The sequence below is a fragment of the Dermacentor andersoni genome, chromosome 9 (genome assembly GCF_023375885.2).
Source record: "Dermacentor andersoni chromosome 9, qqDerAnde1_hic_scaffold, whole genome shotgun sequence".
NCBI lineage: Eukaryota > Metazoa > Arthropoda > Arachnida > Ixodida > Ixodidae > Dermacentor > Dermacentor andersoni.
Genome location: NC_092822.1, coordinates 109,221,803 through 109,241,685, shown reverse-complemented (window position 1 = coordinate 109,241,685; position 19,883 = coordinate 109,221,803). Strand labels below are relative to the sequence as shown.

Here is a 19,883-nt window from a genome sequence, read left to right as displayed (position 1 = left end):
AGAAGGTGCCACAACATTTTCCGAATTGGGGAATCGGAAAAAGCAGTTTTGAATGAGAAACAAAAAATCACTTTGTTGGATTTGAGAGTCGGCAGTGAAAGATTTGGTTTCATGATTTGTCTTTGCATTGGCTGTAAAAAGCAAAGCCAGCCACACTTTCGTGTCCACTCTGCCCCCACAGCTTGCCCGCAGTCAGACTGATGCTCTCTCATGAAAAGAGCCAGCAGCGGGGAGCGTATGCTTTGTCTGCTTCTCGCTTCAATGCGTCTTCAAAACTCTAAATAAGCACTACCTCCTGTACTAAAGACCTGGGAAGTCAGCGCACATGATCCCATGCCATCTCTGTGTGGCACTTTTTGCACACGCAATAGATTACTTCTAAAACAGGGTACGAGGTCTGCAAATGCACTCAGCCACGCAGACAGCCATGCGCAGCCACGGCCGCATTGGAAATGAAGCTTGCGCCCCCCCCCCCCCCCCCTATGCCCGCCTGCTCCTCTCCTTCACGTGCACCTGATCATGTTACTGTGAGCTTGCTACCCTCCTACGTTTCCCCTTGCCCGTGTGGGAAGGCGGCACCCATCGAGCCACCATCCTTCTCTGCTCACCTAGCATGTGTTCAGTCACACCCGAATCATACAGCGTGCAGGGCACAGCAGGGTCTAATCGCACTTGTACTTTGTACGGAACATGACTCTGCAGTCATGGCGTGGTGCGCGATTTGAGGATGGCGTTCGCAAGCAGCCGCTTGTAATTAAGCCATGTGACCAGCTACATCCGCAGAAGTTTCTATTTATTGTGCGGTATTCCTTCCTGGTGGCAGTAAAATTTGTTGCATTGAAATAGTGTATAAACACACTTTGTTATATTGAGATTCTAAGTACATGGTGTTCTATGGATAAGAAGTTATAAAAAAGTAGAATGCTTTGTTATCTCAAGAATTTCATTATACTGGTCAAGGTCAAGGTTTAACTCCATTTGAATGCTGTATACCGTATTTACTCGCATAATAACTTTTTTGTCAGAAAAATTGATGCAAAATCAGGGGTGCGATCATTACGCGAGTTAAATTTCCCGCAAAAATTTAAAAAATTTTTTTCGTCCCACGCTTGATGCGGGACACCAAAACAAAAATGGCGGTCGGCGGACCAAGCCAAACGCGCTGAATGCAATTTTTTTCTTCTCATGAGTACATTACGTGCATTGAAGCAGTTTCTTTTGTATCAGTAATGAATAATATTGTTAATATCTGCAAGCTTGCGGCAATAACATAGCCATGTCTGCACTTTCTGGCATGGTGTGGAAACTGCGGCATCTGTCTTCGCTACTATCCTAATACGGCATGTTTCCGCTAAAGGTGGGTGAATATCTTAGCTGTGTTACAAGCGTCGGCCTATGAATAGAGTACACTTCTAACGTATCAGTGTAAACGTGGCTACTATCGTTGCGGCTCGCGATTTGTTGCGTGCCCACGAGTGCATATGAGAAGAATCGAAAGTCGCCTTTTTTGTTGTTGTTGACCACAACCATTATAAAGCCTACACATAATAAAGGCAAGTTTGGTTGCAGCTTTTCTTTAGTCATGGAAGTGATGAAAGCAATGAAATGAGGCATCTACTTAAGAATGTTTGGTGCGTGCAGACCGCTTAATTTGTCTTGAAGAGTCGTTCGCGTAGCATTCGACAGATGGTAAGCGCGATCAATATTAGCTAGACTTGGCACACGACGTATCGCTGCGGCAAGTTCGGGGTGCGATCATTACGCGAGTTCGATCATTATGCGAGTAAATACGGTAATTTGTATCAAACTTAGCAGGCAACACTGCGGAAGATATGCAAATAGCGCAGTCATAGAAGTCTCGCCCCATGTGGTTTGCAATGCAGTTGTTTTTGATTTGCGAAGCCATCTAGGGAGTAACTACTTCAAGCATTGCAAGTACAACTTGTGGACCTGATGTTGGTCAAATCGCATATTATTTGTGCACCGTCTTGTGTCCAGTATGCGGCAGGCTTTGTTTTGGACGCAAGTACAGGCATTGCGATGCGACTGACGATTGCAGAAACGTTTCACTTTGCTTGTTTATTGTTAAATATGTTTCAGATCTGGAATGCTTTCTATGTAACTGTGTCACATCTTGCAACGTAGAAGTGTGAGGCCTAATTTTTATATTGAATTACACAATGCGTGCTTATACAGTAAAAGCTCGTTAATTCGAAATCCGCAGGGACACTAAGAAAATTCAAATTATACAAAATTCGAAATAATGAAAGCCAGAGTTAAAAATTGCTCGGTTAAGGCGCATGTATAGTGAGTGCGCGCGCACACACACTACGTCACGTTGACGAGAACGACGTCTACCGTTTGAAACAATGGCGCAGCCAATGTAACCGGACACCGCCAACGCGGTCCGATGTCGAGATGGCTCTTGCTACATCTGCACACTCGCGCACATCCACGCACATTCGTGCAGTTGGTGCAGTTGTCGCACCAACTGCACCGACCCACAATGCATGGTGTAAAAAGGTGCCCACGCCATTTTGCCGACGATCGGAGACAGCCATTCAAAGCAGCACGCAGATTGGGGATTGTTCTGCGCATGCTCCGAAGAGATCAGCCAACGGCATGTTTGCGAAGTCTAGGGGGGACAGCATTTCGGCTGGCGCAGCGTTCTTTATTCTATGGGCGCAGCACAAGCGGCGCAACGTGACCGTCCACAAGTGACGCACGCTGAGAACGTCAGACTGTAAAAGTGCCTTTGCGCCGCCGATGCTTGCCGCAGGAACAAGAACTGAGCTCTAAAGGCCAGACCACATGTGCTTTGTGGATGCACGTAGGCTTGCATCCGCACGCCCACTGTCTGCGCCCACGCATGCGCAGACAGTGCGGCACGGCTTGTACACGTCGAAATGCGGCGCAATCTCGGAGAACCACTCCTCTTTGTTATCACGTGCTTGGGCCGCCTCGTGTCGGCACACCTGGCTATGCAGCTACCGTGCAGTACATGCAACTCTTAATGAAGATTTATATCATGCAATAAAGTGCTTAATCTTTCCTTTTTGTGCTGATCTAACAGCTATAGAAATATAACAATAACGTTTATAGATATCGAAGCCTTTTGAAACACTGTCAGTAACAAAGCACGAAGTGTCGTCTTCCAGGGCATCTATGAATGAACCCAGTGAGCGCACGCTGTCGTGCTTCTTTGTGGATGCAAACCACCATTTCCTGCAAGGCGTGGCAGGCGCAAGACATGTAGACGTGAGCTTGCATGCGTCTGAAAGCATACGTGTGGTCTGGGCTTAAAGTCTTGCTCTCACACCGCCAATGTCGCCATTGCTGGTTTGCAACAAGCATCAGCAGTGCAGCATTCTAGTGGCAGCAAGTTCTGCTCATGTCTGAGGACCCCACAATGCAGACACCACTGCTTAAGGGTCTGCTGGTGAGCGTCTTTCTCCTTGAATTTCTCTCAACAGCAATAATGTCATGAAACTTCCACTCGCGTTGCCGCCAGATTGGAATGCTTCAAAGATGCTGGCAGTAAATTTAAGTGTTGAGATGAGATTACAGTCAGCTGACACAATGGTGGTTGGAGATCACTGGTAGGGACCTTCATCCTACAGTGCACATAACCAAGTAAATGATGATGATGTTCATCTGGTGTTTTTCCATGGCAAGTGGTGAGAGAAATGACGTCAACCACTCCTTCTCTACTGGCCACCCCTCAAGGATGATTCATTCGATCAAAATTTAATATTTAGTTCTTTTTTTTTTTTGCAATCCTCAAGAGTTCTTTTTTTTAATGATGTGCAGAAGTATTTAAAAAGAAATGTGAAGTGGAAGCTGGGAAAATTGCAATTTTCTAGTGTCTGTCAACAAAAATGAGACAGGAAATCAGGTTTTAGCAGGTGCCATCGGATCGCAGATTGTGCAGTTTTCTGTTGACTCATCTTGGTACTGTCATAACGAGAAGAGATGGGAGCTTCGGATAGCCACAGTGCAGTATTTGGCTAGGCAAAAATGAAAGCAAAAGTAGCGAGTAAAAGAAAAAAAAAAAACAAGTGTTGTGGTGCGTTATTTCTGCCATGTGTGCACCGGACGCACCCCTTTGGGCTGATGCAGATTTTAATTGCAGGTGCACATTTAACGCTCATTTTGATGGCGGTGAGCCATACATTTATTTGTCCCTGTGACGTTTAGTGACCTCTGTAGGCTCGCTTGCATTTATTCTATTAATGCGTCCAAAATGCAAAATTGTTCGACGTTCGATTGAGGACAGTGTAGTGATATTGAAAAAAAAAATGAAAAAAGATTAGTTTCCTGCGTAGCCCTCCCTCTACTGTTGTGTGCATTATGGCCACAAAGTTATGCAATATAACATCTTGGCAATTATACTCAGTTCCAGTGTAACAAGATGTACTGGTGCATCCTTCTGGCTTAGTTTGGTTGTTGCAGCACTGAATGAAAGGAACTCCAGGGGTGCAGAATAGGGGTGCTCGTGTTGTTGAGAAGAATGGCGTTTTGCTCTTACTATGGTTATCTTTGTCACGATTTTACTTTAGTATTACTGTATGCATATCTTAACGAAACTCTAGGTAGATGTAAGCAGGGCATCATTGCTTCTAGTCCACTCTTTTTGTGTGTGTGTGTGTGTTAATTCCGCTGACCTTTTCAGACGTGGTGTATTGTAGTAATAATTGGAATACTAATGAATTGCTCATGCAGGTCCGCCAGACAAACTCAACGGACTGCCTCTGCTTCCACAGGCAAGTGATTCAGCATTGTGGGATCCACTACTGCGCAACGCTGTGTCATCCCAGAAAGTGTCCGAGGCTGAGCTCAACCGACTGAGATCGCAGAGCCCCAGGCCTGGTAAATGGGTACTTCATTCTCTTAATAAAAAAAGTGCTATGTATAATATTTTTTTATCAACACTAGAAACAGAATGCAAGTTTATTTTATATGACTACTTTTGGTAATTTATGGCAGTAGTTGGCACTGGGCACCTACTTCACTTATTTGGCAGTTTTGTTTGGAGAAGTTCAGTGTGAATATCCAGTGTTCTAGGAGTCTGCATTTTTGTCATTGCACTGTTTCCTTCGGTGTCTATGTGTCTGTTTCGGTACGAGGCTCAGCTCGAGAAAAATATGTAGTAAGCAATTATTGAAGACTTTGAAAATGTACAGGTCTGTGAATGTTATGAAATTTGGAATACCATTGAATTATTCATATTCAATTCTATAACTAGGTATTCGAAAGTTTTCAAATATTCAATTTGATAGGAATATTTCAAACAAATCGAATATATTGATGGCTGTGTGGTAGCATGGTTCTTAGCGTTCATTTCTATCTAATCTAAGAGTATGTGTTTGTTTTTGTGCTGTTGACGAAATTTCTTCTGTAAAGCACTCTCAGCCATTAGACAGCTAAGCCGTGCAGAAAAGACAGCGTCTCAGTAGCGAGCTGTAGAGAATTGCAGACAATGAAGGGCACTTATAGCGCAACGAATGGGGATAGGGGGGGGGGCTCTGTGCAAGAGAATCTAAATGCAATAAGGATGCTCCTTCTGGGAGTACAGATCCAATGGGCAGATTCTTAGCAGCAGTGCCTCAATCCTGAGGTTATTGCTTGACAGCAAATGCAATGAATAACAGCTAGCACAGGATCAACTGCCTCCAAGTGCATGGGCACTGCATGCTCAAAGGCACAGGTTGGCGAGAACAGACAGCTAGTGAGAATTACTCAATTAACATGAGTCAAAGGCACAGTCTGTTAGTGTAATGGCTTACTAGTCTAATATTTTCCATTGACAATGTGATTACAATGTTCCAACATGCTAAAATAATCAAACTTGCTAATAAGTGCATGTGGATATCATTATTCGATTTATTATTTGAAGCTAAGTATCCTTATTCAATTCGAATGAGTAAAATTTGATATTTGTGCACCCATATAAAAATGTAAGTTAGGGCTTGCCAAGCTGTTGCTCCCAGGAACGCAATTAAACTTCCAAATCGTAATAAATAAAATCACTGGTCCTGACGTAGATTTTGATATTGTTACGTTATTATTTCGCCTGTTGTGTTGGGAAATCGTAGCTGGTGATTCTGCGCTGTCTCTAGCTTCGGGATGATAGGCCCCTCCTCTGGCCGTCATCCCCACATGGACAGCTAAAGGAAACTGACCTGTGTTATTCAACCGTCTCGGTCCTTGTGTATGGACCTTGGTGGTCAAGCACACAGGAACAGAGATGATTTCTGTGAGAAGGAGACTGGTGGCAGTATACCCGTGTAGATGCAGATGTGGCAGCACCATACATGCCAACTGTCCCAAATTTTTCATAAAGTTGATGAATTTGTGCTTAGTACATGATTTTACGAATGCTGCCTAAAGGGATACTAAAGGCAGGTCTACTAAACAAGTCAAGCTAAAGGGATAGATGAGTGCTCGAGAATCTCTAAAGCATCAACATTATGGTGATCAGAGCCTTGGTAATCGAGAAGTTGAGGTAAATGCAGGACGCAATTAGAGGCTCCTCCGGGACATTCAAGTACTTGCCCGATGATGGAGGCACTCCTCATTGAAATTCAGTCACTAGTACTCAACCGCTCTTTATAAAAACATCATTGTATTGCCTTATTGGTTTTGTTTTCGCTTGACTCTGCACCTCCTGCACTTTCGCATTTCAGTGGTTTCGTTATTGCTTAGTGCTGTGGTGGTTTTGCTGGCTCACCAAACTCGCACTAACTGCAAGTAGCACAGAATTCCACTTGTGCCAGCTCCATGGTGGCCCACGCTGAACCGCCGGGTTTTGATGAAACGGAAGACAGTTGGAAAGCCTACCAGGTGCGTCTGGAGCCCTACTTTCAAGCTTATAGAATCAATGACAAAGAAACGACGAGCCCTGCTAACGGCAGCCTTAAGCACGGCAACAGTCGGCATGATAATGGGACGTAGCGCACCGGCCAAGATTCAAGAGCTCACCTGTGAGAAGCTGCTTGAGCTGCTTACAGAACACTTTGCGCCATAGGGCAATGAAATAGCAGAGTCCTACAAGTTCTTCACCAGTTGCCAGCATCCCGACGAGACGACAAAGGATTTAATTGTGGAAATTAGGAAGAAGGCCTGCAGGTGCAACTTTGACGCGGCACGGGACAGGATGCTACATGACAGACATGCTTGCAGTCTATGTGGTGCTGGAGTTTTTCGGAAGCTTTTGACAAAATCTTTGTGCTGAAGCTGATTGAAGCCGAGAATATAGCTTTAGCCGCCAAGATGGCAACCCTCAATGTTGATCATACGGAGAAGACACAGGATTGTGGCAATGTCCATGCTGTGAAGAGCAAGCTGCAGGATCAACTGTATTACCACAAGACTCACCCGCACGCTTCGTATCTGCCAAGTGAAGACGTTTGTCTGTGTTGCGGTAGCACTAGGTACAAGGCAGCAAAGTGCAAATTTCCCGGGGTGGAGTGTTTTCACTGCCAACGTAGCACCTATCTAGAATGTGTGTACGGAGACAGGGGATGGTCCATTCTCAGGAGAATTCTTCAGAGTGATGGCAATGAGCTTAGTCTACCAAATTTGTACACTGCATCTGTAAACTGGGTCAAGCCTGTGGTTCTCACCCTCTGCTAGAGCGGAATTCTGCTCACAGTGCAAGTAGACACCGATTATCTCCATCATTACGTATAAAATACTGAAAGCATCGGCATGTCTGGCCGGCGCTCCGCAAGATGTCTTTGCAGCTGTCCTGCATGCTGGGCAAGCTTTCCGTGAAGGGTCAGCTGAGGCTTCCGGTCTCGTATGTGGGAAATACCCTAGAAGCAACACTACTCATACTGCAATTCGACGGCCTGAACTTTTGCAAACATGCTGTCATCAGCGCATTTGAACATAGCAGAAGGCCTGTCTTCATCATTCTCAGTGAGGCAGCCTCTCATGAGCAAAACGTTCCTGACCATACCTTGAGCAATTTTTTTACACCAGGTCTAAGGCTCAGTGATGGTCCCGCAGTCCATTTGTGGTTGTGTGAAAATGCGGTGCCGTGGTTCTGCAAAGCGCATTATGTGTCATATATGATGCAGGAGCAAGTATCTAATGAAATAGACAGACTTGTTAAACATGGCATTCACTCGCCTGTCAACAGTGCAGACTGGGCCATGCCTTTTGTTCCTGTTATCAAGAAGAATGGTTCTATGCGGTTTTGTGGCGATCTTAAGGTGACTGCAAATGCTACATGTGTCGCAGAGCAGTACTCGTTGCCAAAAATATGGGTATCTTTGCTAACCTAAACGAATGTGAAGTACGCAGCAACACCGACTTGAAAGATGCTTACCGTCAGTTGCCGCCTGATGAGGAAACGAGGAACGTTTTGGTCATAAACACTCCAAAAGGCCTGTTTTGCCTTAATCGACTTCCTTTTGGTGTAGCCTCTGCTCCTGCAATTTTTCAGAGATGTACGAACGCCATCCTGCAAGGCATTCTGGGCATCCAAGTATGTTTGGATGACGTGGTAGTCGTGGAGAGACGTGTCGACTGTGAAATGCTGCGTGAAGTTTTCAGATGTTTCTGGCAACACGGTGTCAAGCTGAATCTGCAAAAATGCAAGTTCTAACAAGCAGAAGTTCAAATTCTGGGACGTCGTATAAGTACGAACTGTTTGTTACATAGGATGAAAAACATTGCTGCAAATAGCAAAAATGTCGAAGGCAACCTGTGTTGCGGAACTACGGGTGTTCTTGGGCTTCATGACCTACCACCATGCATTTCTGAGAAAGTTGGCTACTTTTCTAGAGCCACTGGTTGAACCGCTAAGAAAGAATGCACGCTGGCAGTGGGAAGTGAGACAAGATAACGCTTTCCGAACAACGAAGTGGCTGCTAGAGGAAGCTATTATTCGTCTGTTGTGTTGGGAAATTGTAGCTGGTGCTGGAAATTCTCTGCTGTCTCTAGCTTCGGGATGACAGGCCCCTCCTCTGGCCGTCATCCCCACATGGACAGCTAAAGGAAACTGTCCTGTGTTATTCAACCGTCTTGGTCCTTGTGTGTGGACCTTGGGGGTCAAGCACACAGGAACAGAAGTGATTGCTGTGAGAAGGGGACTGGTGGTAGTATACCCATGTGTGTGTGGATGTGGCATTACCATACATGCCAACCCTCCAAAATTATTCATAAAGTTTGTGAATTTTGGCTTGCTATATGATTTTGTGAATGCTGCTAAGTTTTATGGAAAATAAGATGTTGAAAGGTGGGATGGTGAAATATTTTAAAACAGTGTGCATAAAAGAGAAATTGTAATAATACATGCGCCATCCTCTTTGTGGCAGCCAAAGTCACCACATGCTGGTGAGGTAGTTGCCTTGAACAACTTTATACATACAAGTTCCTAAAGCAAGCCAAATTAGCAACAGCAAACTGATTGTTATCTAGAAAGAATGTGCTGCCCGTCACAGTGTTGTTCCAAGTTTGCTGCAGTTACTGTGCTACGTCTACATTTTGCATATTGTCACTTCATATTTTCACGTTGTAGTGACGGTAAAAAAAACTAAGTCACTAATTTAGCTCTTCATTAAGCGTATTTGTGCCCACAAAGACAACTGACATTCTGAGCACAACAAAGCTGTGAGCATGATCATTGATCACATAAACCTGACTCGTCCGAAGATTGCAGTGTTATCGCTGATACTTGTGTGCATTCTAGAATGTGCAACACCATTTGTGTCGTGCACTCAATTACACAAGGTTCAGTGACAATGCAGACAATAGATAGAATCGGCGACAACATGCGAAAAAGTTCTGGTACATGAATGCAAGTCTTGCATTGAGAAACAACATTGTAAGACTTGTTAGCTGGTGATAAACGATCACTGGAAAAAGACAAACAAGTACAGTAGAACCCCGATTATACGACTTTCTCGAGACCGCGAAAAAGCGTCGTAAAATGCGGGCGTCGTAAAATCCGAACATAAATTATGCCTATAAAAATACTACTTATTTCGCACGACGGACTTACGAGGAACTTCAATGTAAACTACTAACATACTCTGCAGGGCTTGGAAACCCAAATTACCAAAAAAGTAAATGCGATAAGAATTAATGCTGCAGTACAGGTGCCAATCATGCTTTATTCAAACAAACCTTTACGGTACTCCAGTGCCCACTGCCACGATTCCCGCCAGCCGGCGCGAACTTTTAAAAAAGTCAGTAAGTTTCTTTTGGATCTTGTTTTATCCGTGAACCAAGAGCTTTCGCTCGGGTTGGGTAACATCCAAAAGGAGGTCCTCTGCGGCGTCACGTGAACAGATGAAGTTCCGGATGCCATCTACGTGCTGTAGCACCTCAGCGAATGTGGTAGGCACAGGCACGGGATCTGTGGCGTTGTCCTTGTCCTTGTCCGATGTCGCAGCGGTGTCGGTACTAGGCAAAGCCTCCTCGATGGCGTCATCCAGCGACACCTCGTCGCAGATCACAACGTTGTCGTCGGCCTCCATGTACTTGGCGAAGGTCGCGGTGAGGTTTAAACCCTCGAAATCGTCGTCGGCGAAGCCTGCATCGGCCTCAACCGGCATCAAGGTTGTTGAGTCCCTAGCAGAGGAGGCAGTCTCTTGCTTAAAGCCACAGTGCTTGAACGAGTTAGCGATTGTACTTCGCGACACTGCATTCCACGAACTGGCAATAAAATGCATGGCGTTGAGCACAGTGATCTTTTTTTCCGACTCACTGTGCTCCATAGCCGCCAGCCGACGCTGCACTAACCGCTTCCGGTACCCTTGCTTGACGCACTTAATGATGCTGGGCTGCAGCTGGCTTGTGCAGTTGGGCGGGAGAAGAAAAAAAAAACTTTATGTTCGTCATGCTGGACGTATAGGGTGGGTGGCACGATGCATTGTCGACGAAAAGCAATATTTTCCTTGCCTTGGCACCCATTTTGTTATCCAGCTGCTGCAAAAAATTGCTGAAGAGCGAAGACATTATCCACGCCTTTTTGTTAAAGTTGTAGCTGCACAGCAGCATCTTCAAGTTCTTAAAGCACCGTGGCTTTGCAAACTTTCCAACATCGACCACAGGCAGCCTCTTGGAACCGTCCTCATTAGCACAGAATAGCACCATCACACGCTCTTTACTACGCTTGCTACCATAACAGCTGTCACCCTTTGCTCGGGCTGCATATGGTTAAAAATACCGTTCTCATCGGCATTGAAAACGTCGCAGGGCTTGTATGCAGCAGTGGCTGTACACAATCCTGTTTCGTTTTTTAAAGCGATCCAGCCATCCGTTCAATGCCTGAAAGTCGTCGATGCCCAGACGCAATGCCACAAGGTCCGCCTTTTCTTTTAGAATGGTGCCGTCAACGTTAATCGCAGAGCTCCGTGCTTGATGCAGCCATTTGACGAGAACTTTTTCTAACTTCTCATGCTGTCCTTCTTTTGCTGCTTTCCGCTTAAGCCCAAACTCGTTGGCATTCTGCAATATTGCCGCTTTGTTTGCCAGGATCATCTTGAGGGAAGATTCGGGTATCTTAAGGTCCAGGGCAATGCTGACTTTCGTGGCTCCTTGCCGCTTTTCCGCTTTCTCAATAATATTCAGCTTATTGCCGAGCGCCAGAACTGTCTGCTTTCAGGACATCGTCCGTCACGTTCCTCCACACAACTAATACTTGCACTGAACACTGGTCGCTAGGATTACAACGAAGAACACGTGCGATAAACCTAGGCCTTTCTGCGCTACCTTGTCGGCGATCTGCTGCTGGGAAACTGGAAGGAGAGAAACGCTTCCCCGACGCGACGCCGCCGAGAAGAGAGGGAGACGGGGCGAGGAAAGAGACCCGCGGCACTTTTCTTTCGTCCGCCGTTCCATCCCGCGCTTTGCGAGAGTCGTCATACAACGCGGGTCAGGCGTGAAATTGCATCGGATAACCAGGGTTCTTAATGCATTGCTTCTGTGGGAACTGCGCCGGGACTGCGCTGATCCGTCGTAAAACCTGAGTTGTCGCAAAACCGGGGCACGTATAACCGAGGTTCCACTGTACATACAGAATTTGCTTGTGATGAAGAACTAGCCATTGCTTGTCATTATAATTTAGAACCGCATTGCTAAATTGCAGCTTTCAAATTGAAACTGTTTTTCTTTTTCCCCTTTCTTTTTTCAAGTCTAAAAAGACAAAACCAGTGCAAAACAGGACATTTAGTTTTGGCACCATGCTTGCCCCCGTTCCTGTGATTATGTATCATTCAGTCAATATTGAAGTGCTCAGACAAAAGATTGGCTCTCAATCTGTGGTACGCCATTGTAGATAATTTCTAATTGAAGTCTGACAGTGCAGGGTGAAAGTCGAGGGTGGCGTTCTCGGTTGTTCACTTTTGGGGGTTGTACAGTGACTTTCGTGAGATTTCACTTCACTAACTCCGGTCAGCCATCTTAAATGTAACAGTGACCATGTAGTGTAGGCACTCACCAATGCAGTGGCTGTAGGAGGACTGAGAACTAAGGGTACACAAGGCGTCAGAGCGCCAAGCGGCATGTAAGAAGAGATGGGTGGATTTAGAGGGGCTAGGAATGAGGATGACTTGTTCTAGCACATATTCGGTACAGAAACTGAAACCCCGCACGAAAGCTTGGCTGGTTGACTCGCATGTATGACGATTGGTAGTTTAAACGGCATAGCGTAACAGATGGGTGCCATGGCACTTACCTATGCAGGCTGGTTTGCTTTTGTTCTGCCCCTTATCCTGAATAATAATGTGCAACAAGCACCTTGACGCGTACGACGCACACTCCTGTTTTGCATCCGGGCAGCATGAGCTTTTAAGGTTTGTCGTTGCAATCAGTTTATTGAAGACCTTTCTGCAGTGTGAGTGACTTGCAACATTAGTATGAAAAAAAAATATATCTCTAGGCCTTGGGAGAAGCACATCTATGAATTTCCACTTTTCACAATCTCTGAAAACTTTCCGAGATGTGAATATGTCCAAGATAAGGTTCTGATAGGCATATTTTATCATTCGAATCATCAATATATCGAACTATTTTGTGATCCTTGTTGAGTTTGATATGTCCGGTCACAACTGTATTACCAATTTATGAAAAGTAAAATTTTGTTGGTGTTGCTTTGTTGTGGCTGTTTTAGTATTTGTCTCAAGGACCTACACTTTTTTGGTGTCTGTGCCAGATGCAACTGCTGTGATTTTTGCAGGCATGCTACTTGAGCTGGGAGACGCTGAATCTAGGATACCCATCATGGCTATTCGGAAGGAAGGTTCCCGAACCAACTTAGGTTTGTCTCTCGGATTATCTTATCTCTTGATCTTGTAATGCCTTGTCACAAGCAGACATGCCTCCTTCTGATTTCCTTTTCGCCTTTCGTAGAGATATGATTGGGAATAACATTCTCGTCACACCTGGTGAATAGCACCAGGAGATCGAGGCACATATTTAGCAAACAGAACACTAGCTGAGATATTAGCTGAAGTTCTGGATGTACTATTCACACGGAATACACTCGAATCTTGATAAATGGAAATAGCTTAAACGGAACTGCTCCTTAAACAGAACACCAAGGTCATGTTTTGTTGGTTTTGTATTGATGAAGTTTCAAACGCTTTATCTCCTGATAACCAGAACTCTTGGTGAACAAAACCGATATCCCTCATGCCTTGAGGTTCCGTTTAAATTGTGTCCACTGCAAATCCTTCAGTTTAGGCCTAACTAATATGCATACTTTTTTTCCACCAACTTCAGTTTGTGTTAGATTGCTGTGGTTCGACACTATGCCTAGATCAGAGTTTATACCACCTTTAGCAACCAAATACGTAGCGGCATGACGTCACAGCCTCAAGTAAATGCGCGTACAGTATTGGGTGTTCTACCTTAAAATTTTCCTGTCATGTTTCATTCTGTGAGCATATCTGCAATGTGGTGTGGTAGCTCATATTTTCTTGCCTGGGTCAAAATGTTCTGCTGGTGTTGTGCCCTGGGCAGTTGCTGCCACGGCTTTTGTTGTTGATCCCTTACTTCATGGACCCAACGTTAGCCTGGACAGCTAAAGAAAACAGAGGAAGCCTGTGTTATTCAACCATTTCTGCACTTGCACATGTGCTCTAAGGGTCAAGCGCACAGGCACACTCTGGATTTGTTTGGTTTCTTTCTTTGCTTCTACAGCGAAGCTCTTCTTTCAACTACAGTCGCTGACCAATTTTTTGGAAACAGGCAGGGCTGCAAAAATGTCCATTTAAAGCTGAAAAAAAAGGCTGTCGTAAAAGCGAATTGCCGTTGTAAAAGCAATTTTGTTAGTTCTTAGAATGCCAGCACAGTGGAAAACTTCTTTACAGACTTTTGCTCAGTGTTGTGCATAAGTAAAATAATATCTATAGTTGAAATCTTGTGATGGTCGAGGCCACGGGTGTGTTTTGCATTCTTCCAACATGCAGCCCTGTGTGCTCTGCACACAGGGCTGCATGTTGTACAGATGCGACGTGGTGTAAATCTTGACACAAGCTTCTCTGGTCATCTTTCCTTTGTGCCACACTCCTGTCATGTACTAACGCAATAGCATTAAGGGCCCCGTGTCGTAGAAAATCTGGTGTCGACGCCGCCTGCAATAATCATTCTGAACCACAACCACGCAGGCCCTCCACGTGGTGCATACATTGTCTTAGATTCTTTACAGTTATTCCTCGGAATTTTGAGAATGACAGCTCATAAACAAATGTTATGGAACAAAACACCGACAGCACTTGCCTTTTATGTTTTTGTGACATGGCCACATCTCGATCACGTCCCGACGCCGCCACCGTTAGTGGCGTGTGTCTCAACTATGTCCTGACATAGCCGGCGTTGCAGCAGCAGTAAGAAAGCCGAAGGAAGAGGTAAAGAAAGCTTTGCTTTAAAAAAAAATGATCGAGCGCAGCAATGCACGGCCATTGTTCATGTTGTCATCTGGCTCCGCACCGCACCGCGCCTCCAACTCCCCCCCACCCACCCCCCTTCTACTTCCGAACGCGTGCCACCAGTTTTACGTCCGTCCTTTTTGCAGCACCAGCAACGCAAGTTGGCACACCTTAGTCCAGACTCATGGTGTCAAGCTTGCCTCTGCCTGTAGCTTGTATTGCCTCTGCTTTGCATTTTGGGGCCCTATTCGTGCCATGCAGAATGCGGGAGGCCGGTTTGGAAGGGAAGGGTGGGAAGGCTCGCTGTGAAGCGCAATACACTCCAGCACATGCGAGTAGTGTATGCTATGTGAACATTTCCTTTGACTTTTGTGGCCAAGGGCAGAGAAGGCTATATACAGTAAAAGCTTGTGAATTCGAATTCCGAAGGGATGCTATGAAAATTAGAATTATACAAAATTCGTACTAATGAAAGTCGGAGAAAAAAATAGCTCGGTTAAGGTGCATATATAGTCCGACATGGCATGAGCATGCACGCACACGCGCTACGTCACGTTGGCGTGAACAGCGTCTATACTTTGAATCACTGGCGCAGCCAACGTAACCGGACGCGGCCAACGTGGTCCGACATGCCCAACGTCGAGCTGGCTCTTGCTCCATCCGTGCGTTCGTCACGCTGACTGGCTTGGAGAAAAAAAATTTTCGCATTTTGCCTGAAAAGTGAAGCATCGATTGCAACAGCAAATTGGTAGATAGCTATATGAAGTAAAGGTAGTAGTTTTATCGGCTGTATAAACTTGTAAACATTCGCTTACTAACTAAATTAACAAGCACAGTGTCACATGCGCACGAGTAAGCACGAACACATCTCGCTCGATGACTGCGGAAACTCACTGAAGAACACTGTAGTGAGGAAACGCGGCAATAGCAGCGAGCAAATTGACCTTCATACAGCTTTCGCTTCAAAGCGAACGAAATGTAGAAAGCTCATCGCAAACGAAGCTACCGGCACTATGCGCACTGTGAAATCATCGCAGATCGCTTTGAAGAGGAGCCCCATGCGGGCGCGCACTTTGGCCATGTCGCCAATAGCTTTCAAGATACGGCGCCCGCATGGTCGCGCCATAAGCAGCAGCTGCCAGAGAAGGATGTCCCCCCCCTTCCTCCCTCCCTCGCCTCACCCCCGTGCCTCACTCGTGCATGCGAAATTGAGCCATGTTCGCAGGCTCACCCTCTCACACTTTTGCTCGTACACAAAAAACATGGCGTGCGGTGACGGTGTTATCGTCCTTGCTGCTGATGGGAAAAGCAAAGCTGCGCGGCCTGTACTGGATGGGGAGAGAGCTGTACTAGCACTCTCCCCATCCACGATGGTGCGGAGTTCGAATTAGTGGGGTGTGTTACATATTGCTTTCAGTGCAATGTTGGAGCGACCGCGGCGGCTACTTTGAATTATCTGAAATTTCAAATTAACGAGCTGTGAATTAACAAGCTTTTACTGTAGACGCTATGGTGCTGTGTGCTGCAGTATTGAAAGAAGTAAGCGATATCAAAGGAGTGTGAGTTTCTCGAGTTTTGGTGTTTGGTCAGCTGAGTTACCATTCCCGTTCAGTTTCGATTCCTTCCTTAATTTGTCTCGAATGAACATAGCACCGTAGGCACTTTTGCTTTCGTGCAAATGCAGGGATAGCTGGCATTCAGTGCAACTGACTGACATCATCATACTGCTCGTTTTCTGGTCTGGCAGTGAAATTTCTACAATGAGCGGTACTCCTGTTGCTTCTGCAGAGCAACTGGATTTTCCAAATGGTCAGTGTCCAGCTCAACCTTCGAGAGCAATGAGGTGAGCTGGACTTATAGCAGTGCTCTTGTGAATCGTGCTTCGGTTGAATGTTGGCCATGTGGCTTTCCTGTGGACAGTTCGGTACCTCGAAGCACGGAAAAAAACAACTACATATAGAAGGAAGCATGACATTAAGCAGCTAATCTCCTCAAGCTCTGCTACTTTCTCTCTGGGGCCTATTTGCACAGTGATTCTTCAGGGCTAGGCCTTTTCTGGTTGCCGGGTCTTTTTGAGACACTTTTTGGAACATTGTAACTCTTAGTGGTGCCCTCTTCGCAATCGATCCTCATCACATGCTCTATGGTCTATTCTTTTTGTGCACTCTGCTCGCGCTCAGCACCTAGAAATGACCACTTGCACATCACTTGCAAGGGCCTATTTCCCATAAGCTTTTCCTTTATATTTTTGTGATTAGGCTTCAGGATTGTTACAAGACGCTCCCTCCTAGTCCTTTTCTTTCCTTGGTGTTTTGCGGTCGCGTTCAGCTTGGTTGACAGTGAATATGGATGTTAGTAGTGTAGTGTCACTGCTGGAGCTGTACGTCTGCACTTATGGCATGTAGTATCAGCCAAAGATACTGTTGGTTTCGTGGACAGAGCAGGACTTGCAAAAGTCTCTGCATTTACCCTAAAAACCCGCATATACAGTCACCGACCGTTTATTCGGACCTCACGGGGACTGCGGAAATGTCCGAATAAACAGGTATCCAAAAAAGCAGAACAAGAAAAAAAAAAAAAAGGAAATCCTTTATTTCCACGCACTTCTTCGGGCTCGGCAGTAGGCTTGAAGAAATCGTGAATGCGCCGTTGAAAGCTGTTCCGTTTATGCGCAGTCAGATAAGTGAATCTCGGAGAGGGTCGTACGGTTACTATAGGTGGCTGCTTGTACACGCTCCGCATGCGACAGCAGCGTAGCACATGGTGCGTCATCTTCCGACTCGGAGTCGTCGTCCGGCGGCGCAGCAGAAACCTGATGAATGATCTCGCCGTCGTCGAGTTCTGCACATTTCAGTACAGCAGTGTCAGCACCTGTGAAACTGTCAAATGAGACGGTGTCCGGAATCGCAATGCAACCAGTGCGCAGGTCTCAGCAGAACATTTTCGCCATCAGTAGAGAGCACATCGGAAGGCGACAAATTGTAGGCCTCCCGGCACCCGCTTGCCGGCATTCCCAGCGCAGTCTGCGCGGGCACTGTCAGCACGGGCACTGTCAGCACCATTAGAAACACGATGCAATGTTTCCATATGCTGCGTTGCATCATCGCAACCATGACACAGCACACAAAGCAAACATCCCCACGTCGTCACGCCGACACCAGTCGCACAAATGAAAAACACGGCCTACTCGCAGCGTCGTGCACGAAGAAACAAACAAATCAGCTACTGGATTGTCTTGACATGGCTTACTAAGCTGAGACCGGAACCTGTGTAGCTACGAACCAGGCAAAAACGATGAGCGGGGATTTGCAGTAGAGCCACTTCGTGGGGCAACAAGGAGGCTCCGCTCAAAACAAAAATGGCGTTCAGCAAGTCGAACCATGCACTGGTCAGAGTCGGTGCATGGTGCTCTCGATCGAGTTGGCTCAAGGAGTGTCCGAAAAATCTGACGAGGGGGCAGTTGTTATACATTATGGCCTATGGGGAGAATAGCGGTGCCGCGGAGCAGACCAAATAATCGAGCATGTCTGAATTTTTGGAGTCCGAAAAATCAGTCTGCGACTGTAGTACGAGGTAAAATTTTTGTGACGCGAAATGGAAAAAAAAAAAGGAAGTTTTATCCGCGCATAATACAAGTTAGAAAAACTCGAGGAAGACATTTATTTAAATTGCACTCCGCACTTCAGTCGCTGTCTTCCCCAGCTGTGCTCTCTTCGGATAGTTCCTTGTCGGACATGTCTTCCCAGAGGTACTCAACCTCTGTGCCATTTGGCACGTTCGAGATGCTGCACTTCTTGAATGCGCGACGCACAAGGTACTCTGGTATGCTGGTCCATGCGTCCACAATCCACTTGCATAGCGTGGCTGGTGAAGCCCACTTCAGCAGTCCGGTCGGCGTCACTGCAGGCTCACTTGAGTGCATCCAATCTGCGTAACACCGCATGACCGCGTCCTTGAACGGCTTGTTCACGCAAATATCTAAAGGCTGCAGCTGAGAGTTGAGTGCCAGATTTGCGCAACAGCCTCTTCACTGAGTCAGCCAAATGAAAACAAATGCGTGCAGCACGAGGATGGACGGGAACAACAGTGCGCTGGGCCACTTACACCAGACGGACTTTGTCCAGTCTTCCGGTCGGGGTCTGCTTGCCGCTGCCACATGTTATTGTATTCGAGTACAGGCTTTGGAATTCAACCTTCATAGGCCGGTTTATGCTGATGTCCATTGGTTGCAACATACCTGTCAGGCCGCTCAAAATAACAGCCATCCTTGTGCGGATACGGTGCAGCTCTTCTTTAACACTATCTGTAAATTACTGCGGAAGCTGTCCGAGACAAGAATCTACCTGGGCAGTTCTGCCAAACGCTTTTTGGCCAGTTGAGAACAAGCTCATTGTCCATCCAGCCCTTTTCTTGGGCTCAAACTTTGATTCACTTGGGAAAAATTCACTGATGATTGTGTTTTTCTTCGTTTTTCTTCTCATGCTTTCGCCTTACCCTCCTCTGCCTTACCGCTGCACTCTCCTCTCCACTTTCCTCCTCGTGCCTTTCATCCCCCGCAGCACTCTGTGTTCACTTTCATCTTTCGCTGTGCTCGTTTGCTCGGTTACATTGCTGCTTGCTACACGAGTGGGCATCTAAGAGCTGCGCTCTAAAAGACACAAATGGCTCATGAAAAGCCAGACAATGAACAATGCACGCATGTATTCACCTGCAGTAAGCAGGTGAATGACACACCATTGACAACTGCAAAAGCCAGAACTGTTGATGCTGATGCCCATAGCCAATATGGAGAGTGCAAGTTCATGGCGAGAAAGAAGCCGAAGCCACATTCTCTCGTGCCATCTGTGGGCTGTGCGCTTAGAAGCTTGCGCGCACGCGTTTGAGGGCTATTCACACATGGGTCATTGAAAAGGTGGGTCCAACCCTCATGTGGATTTTTAAATTTGGTTTAATGTTTTATCTAGGAAAAGAGGATGTAGCTTTTACACATGGTTATAC

At 46.1% G+C, this 19,883-nt stretch overlaps 1 protein-coding gene across 1 annotated transcript in view; it reads left to right on the top strand.

Annotated features, from left to right (window-relative positions):
• Pop1 (POP1 ribonuclease P/MRP subunit) overlaps positions 1 to 19,883 on the top strand; it is a 60,234-nt gene that overhangs the window by 18,431 nt on the left and 21,920 nt on the right. The window contains exons 7-8 of the mRNA XM_050176365.3: positions 4,723 to 4,869; positions 13,193 to 13,273. Of these exons, the coding sequence (XP_050032322.2) occupies positions 4,723 to 4,869; positions 13,193 to 13,273 (228 nt within the window). The remainder of the gene's footprint in view (positions 1 to 4,722; positions 4,870 to 13,192; positions 13,274 to 19,883) is intronic.